The sequence below is a fragment of the Cherax quadricarinatus genome, chromosome 47, assembly GCF_038502225.1.
Source record: "Cherax quadricarinatus isolate ZL_2023a chromosome 47, ASM3850222v1, whole genome shotgun sequence".
In the NCBI taxonomy this organism is placed as follows: domain Eukaryota; kingdom Metazoa; phylum Arthropoda; class Malacostraca; order Decapoda; family Parastacidae; genus Cherax; species Cherax quadricarinatus.
The window spans coordinates 25,066,489-25,078,332 of record NC_091338.1 but is presented as its reverse complement, the minus strand read 5'-3'; the positions used below and the strand labels follow the sequence as shown (position 1 = coordinate 25,078,332).

General features: G+C 44.4%; 1 protein-coding gene across 3 annotated transcripts in view; it reads left to right on the top strand.

Moving 5' to 3' along the window:
• The first annotated feature begins 2,808 nt into the window (after window positions 1-2,808).
• LOC128696521 (uncharacterized transporter slc-17.2) overlaps window positions 2,809-11,844 on the top strand; it is a 164,692-nt gene continuing 155,656 nt past the window's right edge. For all 3 annotated transcript variants that reach the window (XM_053787801.2, XM_070094763.1, XM_070094762.1), the window contains exon 1: window positions 2,809-2,923. In XM_053787801.2, the coding sequence (XP_053643776.2) occupies window positions 2,824-2,923 (100 nt within the window). In that variant the 5' untranslated portion in view covers window positions 2,809-2,823. The remainder of the gene's footprint in view (window positions 2,924-11,844) is intronic.

Genomic DNA, 11,844 nt, shown 5'->3' with positions numbered 1-11,844 from the left:
CATCCTGGATAGATCTGTCGTATCAGCAGAGCCCTCAACACAGGAGGGATGTGGGCGACCTTACTTTTATGTACAAGACCAACATTATCGAAGTACCACACTTGGCTCCATTTCGAGGACAGCGAGAAGCAAGCTTCTACACCACAAGAAGGGCAGAAGGCAGTAATTTCACTCTGGCTGTACTATTCCCAAGAACATCACTTCATCCGATATCCATTATCCCCAGGATGACTCGAATCTGGAACACCTTCGTTCAGCATTATGTGAACGAAATAAAGTCAGCTGATCAAATGAAAATGCTGGCCCACAGATGACTCCAACTTCATCCTGTTCCCTACTTGTATGTTTCATAATGAAAAATGCTTTCAAATGAACTGATGTAAGTAACAGCTCTTAGCTTGTCAAAGTTAGGAATCCTTAACTTGTCAGTAGATTGTCAGTAAAGTTAGGGATCCTTAATTAATCTAACCTTGTCAAACCATGTGTAAACAAACAAACAAAAAAAAAAAAGAAATGAATGAAAGTGTGGTGGGGCGCAGCTATGACTTCACCCTGAGGAAGTCCAGTGACCTGGATTTCCTCAAGGTTAGAAACTTTACTCAGGACAGGTAGTGACCTGCACTCCCAAGAATGATGGAGTGACCCAGACTTCCTCCGGAAAAGCAGGCAGCAGGGATGTGGGGAAAAAGGCAAAGCTGGGATGGCGGGTGCGGGCAGGAGCTGCGGGGATGCGGCGGTAGGGAAGGCTGGGATGGCGGCTGCAGTCCGTGGGAGTCCCCATGGAAAAGAGAAGCGCTGGGCGGCGGGGAAATGGAGGGTCTTTGAACTTAAGGATATCCTTCAGCCATTTTTAAAACTACCCAATTTCTGCAACTTGAATTACTCCCAACTTCAATACTATTCCACTATTCTCACCACCATCTTCAGTCCTGTTCCACTAGTATTATCATCAATTTAAGCACTATTCCACTAACATTATCACTAACGTTAGCACTATTCCACTAAACTAATCACCAGCGGCTTTACATTAACTTCATAAGCAACTCCTACACCGTTACCTTAACCTCACCACTAACTTCAGTACCTTTTAACTAATCTACCATTTCACGCACCTTTCCTCTAACCTCACCACCAGCTCCACCACCTTTCTAACCTCACCACCAGCTCCACCACCCTTCCGCTAACCTCACCACCAGCTCCACCACCCTTCCGCTAACCTCACCACCAGCTCCACCACCCTTCCGCTAACATCACCACCAGCTCCACCACCCTTCCGCTAACCTCACCACCAGCTCCACCACCCTTCCGCTAACCTCACCACCACCCTTCCGCTAACCTCACCACCACCCTTCCGCTAACCTCACCACCACCCTTCCTCTAACCTCACCACCAGCTCCACCACCCTTCCTCTAACCTCACCACCAGCTCCACCACCCTTCCTCTAACCTCACCACCAGCTCCACCACCCTTTCTTTAACCTCACCACCAGCTCCACCACCCTTCCTCTAACCTCACCACCAGCTCCACCACCCTTCCTCTAACCTCACCACCAGCTCCACCACCCTTCCTCTAACCTCACTACCAGCTCCACCACCCTTCCTCTAACCTCACCACCAGCTCCACCACCCTTCCTTTAACCTCACCACCAGCTCCACCACCCTTCCTCTAACCTCACCACCAGCTCCACCACCCTTCCTTTAACCTCACCACCAGCTCCACCACCCTTCCTTTAACCTCACCACCAGCTCCACCACCCTTCCGCTAACCTCACCACCAGCTCCACCACCCTTCCTTTAACCTCACCACCAGCTCCACCACCCTTCCGCTAACCTCACCACCAGCTCCACCACCCTTCCTTTAACCTCACCACCAGCTCCACCACCCTTCCGCTAACCTCACCACCAGCTCCACCACCCTTCCTTTAACCTCACCACCAGCTCCACCACCCTTCCGCTAACCTCACCACCAGCTCCACCACCCTTCCTCTAACCTCACCACCAGCTCCACCACCCTTCCTCTAACCTCACCACCAGCTCCACCACCCTTCCTCTAACCTCACCACCAGCTCCACCACCCTTCCTCTAACCTCACCACCAGCTCCACCACCCTTCCTCTAACCTCACCACCAGCTTCACCACCCTTCCTCTAACCTCACCACCAGCTCCACCACCCTTCCTCTAACCTCACCACCAGCTTCACCACCCTTCCTCTAACCTCACCACCAGCTCCACCACCCTTCCTCTAACCTCACCACCAGCTCCACCACCCTTCCTCTAACCTCACCACCAGCTCCACCACCCTTCCTCTAACCTCACCACCAGCTCCACCACCCTTCCTCTAACCTCACCACCAGCTCCACCACCCTTCCTCTAACCTCACCACCAGCTCCACCACCCTTCCTCTAACCTCACCACCAGCTCCACCACCCTTCCTCTAACCTCACCACCAGCTCCACCACCCTTCCTCTAACCTCACCACCAGCTCCACCACCCTTCCTCTAACCTCACCACCAGCTCCACCACCCTTCCTCTATTCTCATTAGCTCTTTCATTTATTTATTTCCCACCATCATCCTCTGCACACTTTCCTCACCTCAAAACCAACCTCAACATCAATCCTAGCCCCTATCCCTAATCCCGCCACCAACCCCAGCACCCTTAGAATAACTTTAGCAATAACTCCAATCATAGTATATAAACTATTCACTCTGATGTACACTCATTACATAATCTGAAGATAACGTTTACAAGATACACATGGCAGTAGCGCTTTGAACAATACACAAATAAGCTATTGTTACATTTTTACCTGCGGTGAGAGTTCATGACTCAGACACTGTCACTGACGGAGGCGTTGTATCCTATCTACCTTAGGTACAGTCTTGTGCCCGGCAGACAGGTTGACGGTTGCGGCGACTCTGCAGGTGACTAGCAAGTGGTTGATGGATAGGATGAAGCAGCAGTGTTTGAGGTTGTGAGCATGACTGCTGCCGAAGGAGCTTACGGTGTTCCTGACACAGACAAAGAGAAGAGCATTTTACATATGTTTAGGGTTACGTTTGCAGAAATGATAGTACCCACAAACATAGTTAAATTCGTGGTAAACTTAATTTCAGCGAGAAGCAATTCGGTGCATAACCTGAAGTTCCCAGGTTCACTATATGGGCAGCGTTACGAACATAGCCTGCAGGCCCCTGGGTTTTAGTGTTTATCGTAACAAACGAACGGGATTATCACATCTAGGGGTCATCACTCAGAGGAAAACGAATTTTTCTAGTTTCTGTTTAATTTATTAATAACCTTAATAACCACTTAAATCACTTAATCTTTACAACTGACTTTCTCATATATTAAATACTATGAGTATAACATCGCCCGCCTTATTATCACATCACTGTAATAAGTTAAGTATTTACAAATGCTTCTAGACGGTTTCAGGACCCATCCTCAATGAGTCAAAAAATATAGGTATGTGTACATACACATGCGGTTTTAAAAATTCAAGCCCCACACTGACAGAGCTCCTCCATAGAGTTCATTCTGTAATAATTCCTTTTTCAGAACCGAGTCCGTAAAAAGCATAACACTGAGACTCTCTCGCTTAGTCTCACTTCCCTTAAGACTTTCTCAACTGCCTTCTCCGATCAAAATAAGCCCTTGCAATGAGCTTCCGAAATTCCTGGTAACTTCAAGGAAGGTGAAGGATGGTTTAAAGCTGGATACTTCCCTAGACCCTTCCTGGACCAGTGGAAGGTATGAACTGAATATGGTGAGGCTTTACCAGCCAACCTTGACTAGGTCGGAGCAGGGGTTGAGTAGCTCAAATCGCCTACTGGTGCTTAGCCAGGTCGTACCAACAGTTAGAAAAATTAAACAACCTACCTATGCACAAAGCTAAATAATTTACTGTCAGATAATACTACAAAGTCAAGTAAATCCATTTTAGCTACTAATGGAAATACTCCTGAATATAATATTAAGTGCAAAAGCCAAAATAACATGTAAAAATATATCGTTGCCAAAATAAGTAGAAATTTCTTCCTTAAAATGAACAAAGGGCGTAACAGGCAGTGAAAACGTCTAGTAAGGGACCTACAGTAGTCCTCTGAGTATCAGGGGATTTTTTTTATATTTTACTTAAAACAGTGCATATAAATATACATAGATAGTCATAATATTTAGTGAAGGGATTCAGGGAAACCGGTTATTTTCATATAGTCGGACTTGAGTCCTGGAAATGGGAAGTACAATGCCTGCACTTTAAAGGAGGGGGTTTGGGATATTGGCAGTTTGGAGGGATATGTTGTGTATCTTTATATGTGTATGCTTCTAGACTGTTGTATTCTGAGCACCTCTGCAAAAACAATGATAATGTGCGAGTGTGGTGAAAGTGTTGAATGATGATGAAAGTATTTTCTTTTTGGGGATTTTCTTTCTTTTTTGGGTCACCCTGCCTCGGTGGAAGACGGCCGACTTGTTGAAAAAAAAAAAAAAAAAAAAAAAAAAGATAGTCACGTATATAAAAATGATATAAACATGTATAAAAATAGACATCATCAGTGACTGTGCCAGTGCACAAAGTAACACTATTCATAATGGTGCTGATATACACCTGACCACAGTACGATGCTGGTGACTCCCCCCCCCCAATTTTACTTTATTATTATTAATATACTCAATAAGTTGCGCTAAACCACAAGGACGAACATTTACTTTAACAGTTTCATGTACTCTATACTTTATTGTTTTAGTTTAAAACATTGCAATACTTTAATAAATATAAGAACCTTCATTAAGTTCTCCAGAGAAATACACAAATAACCCGCACATAAAAGACAGAAGCTTACGACGACGTTTCGGTCCGACTTGGACCATTGACAAAGTCACACTAACAGAGGAGGAGCAGGACGGCTATATATAGGCAGGAAGAGGTGGAGGTAGTAGTAGTGGTAGTAGTAGTAGTAGTAGTAGTAGTACAAGAATTGTATATAATACCGACAGGATGAAATGACACATGCACAACACCCGGGCATCCCCACCGTAGACGTTTCGCCATCCAGCCAGCCACTGGATGGCGAAACGTCCACAACAAAGACAACCAGACGCCGCACATGTGTCTAATTTCATCAGTAGATGTAGTAGAAGAAGAAGAGGTAGTAGTAGTGGTAGTGGTAGAAGTGGGAAATAAGGAAGACGAGCCAGTCAAATACAAAGGAAGGGGAGCACTGCAAGAGAGCTAGAAACCCACAGAGGGAGAGCAAGCGCACCGAGGTGCGTGAAAGGGGAAGTGGTGAAATAAAATAAAGAAGGAACAGAAACACGAGAGAGGAGAGAGAAAGACAACCCTGAGGAGAAAAGGAGAGAGGAAAGGGGAAGAGGAAGGAGAAAAAGAAGAAGAAGAAGAAGAAATGAGGATTCAGGTTAAGTCACGGGTGTTCTGAAGTTTGGAGCATTTTACAATGTAGTGGGAGAGGAAGGCATCTACAGAGACGAAGCCAGGGCTAAGGTTCATACAAGGAAAGTTGTGTATAAGAGAGGATTCAACTAAACGGCGACTGTTCGAGTTGGAAGTAGGGAAGACAGTTTTAGCAGAAGACCAGTCAATATGATGGCTATGATCTCTGACGTGACAGAAAAGAGCATTGTTAGTGTCGGCAAGCCTAACACTATTTTTGTGCTCCCTAAGTCTGTCAGAAAGAGATCGACCAGTTTCTCCAAAGTATTGAAGAGGACAGGAGGAGCAAGAAATAGAGTAGACACCAGGAACATCTGTAGAGGGAGGAGAGGTATGAACGAGATTAGTGCGAAGAGTGTTAGTCTGGCGGAAGGTAAGCTTGATGTCTAAGGGACGGAGAGAATTGTTGAGATTAGAAAGACCGGAAATGTAGGGAAGGCAGAGGATAGAAGAGTTCCCATGAGTAGAGAGTTTGGGAGAGAAGAAATTGCGTTTAGCACGTGAGAGGGCAGAGTCTATGAAATGGGAAGGGTAGCCAAGACGGGAGAACGAATTATAAAGAGTGGAAATTTCTGCTGGAAGGAACTGAGGATCACAGATGCGGAGGGCACGGAGAAAGAGGGAGATAAGAACACTTTTCTTGACAGGGGAAGCATGATAGGAAAAGTAGTGAATGTACATGCCACTGTACATAGGTTTACGGTAAACGGAAAAGGAAAAACCTGTATCTGAGCGGTGGACATGGACATCAAGGAAAGGAAGTAAGGAATTAGATTCCCATTCAGCTTTAAACTTAATGGAAGGGGCAAGATTGTTAAGAGCTTCAAGAAAAGGTTGGAAGAGACTGGAGTCATGAGGCCACAGAGCAAAGATGTCATCCACATAGCGGAGCCAGAGTGAAGGTTGCACATCGAGGGTAGGAAGAAGAACAGTCTCGAAGTATTCCATGTAAAGATTAGCAAGGACAGGAGAGAGAGGAGAGCCCATAGCGACACCGAAGGTTTGGGAATAATATTTCCCTTGGAAGGAAAAGGAGTTAGAGTCCACACAGAGGCGGATCAGATCAAGAAAGACATCAGTGGGGATAGGGAGATGAAGAAACCCTTCATGGGCCTTCTCTCTAAGGAAATCAAGGACATCATCAAGAGGGACATTGGTGAAGAGGGACTCAACGTCAAGACTAAGCATCTTACAGGTTGGGAGAGAGCGAACCCGTTCAATGAAGTCTTGGGAGTGACGGAGGTGGGCAGGAGAAAAAGTACCAAGAAAGGGAGTGAGGGTTTTGGCCAGCCAAGAAGCAAGAGAATAAGAGACAGAACCTCTAGAGGATATGATAGGACGAAGAGGAATATCAGGTTTATGAGTTTTGGGAAGGCCATAGAAATAGGGAAGAGAGGGACAGATGACACGAAACCGTTGAACAAGGTCAAAGTCAGGAGGACAGAGGTCGGAGAGAGTCCTTAGTTTTTTGTTGAAAGTTCTCTTGATGCGATCAAGAGGGTTGGAAACGAGAGGAGTGTAGGTACGTGAGTCAGAGAGCAAGACATCAGCTTTACGGAGGTAATCCTCGCGATCAAGAAAAAGAATTTTCATATTTGCAATACACAAACACATTTATCTTTGTGCTGACAAAATATTCCTCAATCTATGCTTTTTATCCTTTTACGAAATACAAGATTACACAACAATATGCTTTGTATCATTCAAAATATATTACAATAAGCATGTAAATTTTAAATATATTTGACATGAAATTTACCTAAGAATTAATACAAAATAATGACTACTATATACATTGTACACACATGTATTACATGTGTTTATGATTCCATCTGAATGACTTACATACTTCCCCTCCTTTACCACAGTGCAAAAAATAAAACACTTGCACTAGACTTCACAACATCTCATAACTATTCAAAGAACTTATAAAATACTAACAACAATTACACTTTAGGACAATTTATAGATAATTACACAACTTTACAACAGTGTAGAATGTCAACTAATATAATAACAGTACACTAGATATTGAAACACATACTTGTATTACATATACCCAGATTTATATTAGTAAACACGTATTATCATGTACAACAACATATAAATGTTTATTGACAAGTTTCAGAGCAATTTCAGACTTGCTCTTTCACACACTAAGGTTGATAATAGAACATTTTAGCACCTAATCGAATTGATAAGCCGCCTCTCGCTTCTCAGGAAAACATCACTACAGTTAAACAGTGCTAAAATTCTAGTTGTTCGAGCAGTTCAAATTCCATGTAATTCATTATACCGATGAAAACACCACCACAGTGTAATCATTGCTTAAGATTCATGATATTCTAGCAATTCTATGTCCATGTAATTCATTCTCCCCCCCCCCTTATGCGGAGACCAGTCCACCCAACCATTACAACACTAAATCGCGCAACCCTCTCACAGTCATACCTCTATACGATGCCGGAAAATCTATAGCCCATCTACGTCCATACACTACCTCATTTATACACTTTGTTTTATAGAAATGTCCTGCTAAAGCCCTTGTTCGTTCCTCCCCCCCCACCTCCCCACCTCCCTCATCGCCACGATATATAGATATAATCTGCCACTAAATACATGACGGCCCTCCTCACACTATCTCCCACTCCCTCTATATCCAAACTCAGTGCCCTTAATACCACTAACCTACTCCCACCCACCATATCCAAGACTCTGCGAAACCATAGACGTGCCCTCTCGATATGCTCACAGAAATACACCACATGATATGCTGTTTCCTCCCCCCCCCCCACACACAAAACACAATATTGAGACTGCAAAATTCCCATCTGATACAGTCGTACTTTAGTTGGCAAAGTCCCATGTAAAAACCTATACATAGTTTCCCTCACCCTTGACTTCACCCGTAACTTACTGAAGTCTCCCCAGATTCGTGTCCAATTATATAATGGAAAAACAGTCTCCCCTTCCAACACCTCTTGACACCTTACCAACCTCCCCAAAACACACGCCGTTACATTTCCCGGGTTTCTTACTTGTAATAAATATCTTAACATACTCATACACTCCTCTAAGTCCCTACCCCCCACCACCGCCTCACATCTTCCATCACATCCCTCACTCTGACACCACGTTCCCCACCCAATCTCAGATAACAATGCTTCACATGCATGCTATTTAGTCTGCTACCCAAAGGAATTAAACCTAAACCCCCCTTCGCCAGTGGTGTCATTACAACCGTCTGCCTCAGCCAATGACAACCATATCCCCATATAAAATTCAGTACTTTGCACTTGCCGCACGTCTTTCGCCACCAAGGGGTACACCACAGCCACTTGCCACAATTTAGGATAAATGAGTGTATTAACCACAATGACTCTGTTGTATAGTCAAACCACTCGTTCTTATTTCCCCTAACCTAAGCAAGACCCGTTGCACTACCCTTTTAGAATTTGCCTCTCTAGCCCCCTGCGCTGCCCCTTTGTACAATACTCCACAAATTTTTATGTGCTCTACGACCTGCCATCCATACTTATTTCCCAGTTCCCCTCCCACCCATGACCCAACCTCCAGTAATTTCGACTTTTCACTATTAACACTCATACCTGTTGCTCCACTAAATATTTCAACAATTCTGTTTACAATCTTTAACCCCTCCTCTCCCCCCACTAAGACCATCGTGTCATCAACATAACCAACTATACCCGTAGCACCCCTAAGTTTTACCCCCCCTCACTTACTCCTACATTTATCAACCTATATAATGGGACTTGCAGACATGCAAATAGGATCTGAGACATGGGGCATCCCTGCCTCAGCCCCCTACCCATACTAACCATCTTTCCCACCCTTCCATTTATTTGCACTCGTATTTCTGCACCTCTTTCCGCCCACTGCACAATTTCCTCACCGAAACCCATCCTCCTCATAATCATCCATAATGTCTCTCTCTCTACACAATCATAAGCCGCCTTCCAATCCATAGCAAGAACACCTCTGCCGTCCATCCTACGCTCCTCTATATAACCCTTTATCTTCCCATGCCCACTAAACATTGTTCACCCTGGCACACCCATCTGTCCCATATCTATAACCTTCCCAATTACTTTACGCAACCTATTACCTAAAACCTTGGCAAACAAATTATAATCCCCGCACATTAATGATAAACCTCTATAATCTAGGATGTTATTCTGTACTTCCCCCTTTGGAACCATAACTACTACACCTGTCCTTTGTGTTAGACTTATGCTTCCCTTATCCTTCATCACATTCACCAACTGCACCAAGAATTCCTTCATGACATCCCAGTTGCTCAAATAAAATTCATTTGGGATTCCATCTATCCCAGGTGCTTTCCCGACACTCATCCCTTTTAAAGCCGTCCACACTTCCTCTTCATCTATAGGTCCCTCTATCATCGCTCTATCTGCTGACTCTAGGTTTCTCCGTATCCCCTTCTCTAAAATCTTCAGATCTCCTATCTTTCAGTTTCCCCCTCTCATATATATCTCAAACCACTTATCAGCATAACCACTCATACTTTCCGTATACCCTCCATCGTAAACCCTCCCACATCCGTATGTACGTCCAACTTCATCATAGTCATTGTCCTCTGTCGTGTCTTTAATCGCCACAATACACAGGCGGATGGCTTATCTCCCCATAAAACATCTTCCAATCCACCTCTCAATCTCTCACCATCAAATCTTGCATTCTGCATTTCCATCAATTGTGCTTTGATGCCCTCAATCTCTTGTACTGGATAAACCCCACTGAAACCTTCATAGCACTGTTTCAACTGCCCTTCTAAATATCTCTGTAAGCCATATTTCCAATGACTTACCTCCTTTCCTTTCCTCATATAAAAATTTTTTATTCCTGGTTTAGCATATTCCTCCCACCATCGTAGTATATCTCTTCCCTTTCTCCCCTTGGTCCACTCATTTGTCCACCACTCAACAAAACTAACACCGTCCTCCTGCTCATCTAACAATCTCACATTAAGTTTCAAATAACTCATGTAACGCTTTGGTAAACCTCCCCACCCCACATCCACGACCAGTCCTCTGTGATCTGAAAACACAACGTTTATAATTTCTGTATTAGCAACCTGTAACCCGGGAGAAGCATAAATACGTCTAATCGTGCCGCATATTCTCTCCTCACTTAAGTATGCTCCACGTTCCACCCCTCCCCCCTCACTACATCCGCTAAGCCTGCTCCCCCTAAAGCATCCCGTAGGACCCCCAACACACACCCGGCTCCTCTCGGCTCCACATCCTTCCTACGGATCACACAATTCCAATCCCCCCCCCAAATAATGTATATATAAGAACATATAGGAAGCAGAAGGCCTGGCCCATACAAGCATATGATAAATAAGAATCATCCCTCACAAAATCTTCCTTTACGCGCCTATTGCTTCCTCACAAAATCTTCCTTTACGCAGGCACATAAACACTTACTAAACACACAGGAACCCCACCCCATGTACCATCCACCCTTACTAGTCTTCCTTTCCCCATTCTTCCCAGTGTAACATTTGAAATGGACTGGTCTCCGGTATTAAAACTGCAGCACCTCCCTTGAGTTTAGCTGTATACCCAGCATAAACTTTGTACCCGTCAACTAATAAATCCCGACCAAACTTAAAATTATGTTCTTGTAAAAGGATAACATGTACCCCATATCGCCTTAAAAAGGCACTGAACATCCTCCTCTTCACTTCGGCCCTGAGGCCATTTATATTCAATGTTAAACACTTAAAAATGCTAACGGGGGCTTAATAATCGATCTCTTAGCATGTGTTTCGTTACGTTTTTGATCAGTATTTTTTTCACTATGCCCATTCCTAGTCACGTCTTTTATCCTTCCCCTTACCCCCTCCCCCCTGATATTCCTAGCCACATTCACTGTTTGCTTTTTACCCGAACGTTGCGCAGGCGTAAGAATATCATCACTGTCCGAGGCAACTGCCTCCCTCTTACGTGAAGCAGCAACAGTGATCATTTCTTTTGGACTGCCTTCCTTGTGTATTTCAACTACAGTTTCACAGAGCCCTTGTGTTTGCCCTTCCCTCCTACTCACATTGCCTCCCTCATGTACCCCTCCCTGATTCATATGTTGCTCTTGCAAGCCTATATTCAGCATTCCAGCTTCATGCTGATCATCCAAAAATTCCTGTATAAGATTATTTATGGCAGCCGACACTTCACTACCCAAATCCACTTGTTCCTCCTCATCCTCCATACATATTTTCTCAACTTCCTGTGTAACCTACGGTAACGTAGCACACTCCTCTGGACTGTCATCCACAATCTCACTCCACAGCCTATGTGCCCGAATATGTTCTCCTGTAGACTGGGACATCACCTCTCTTTCCTT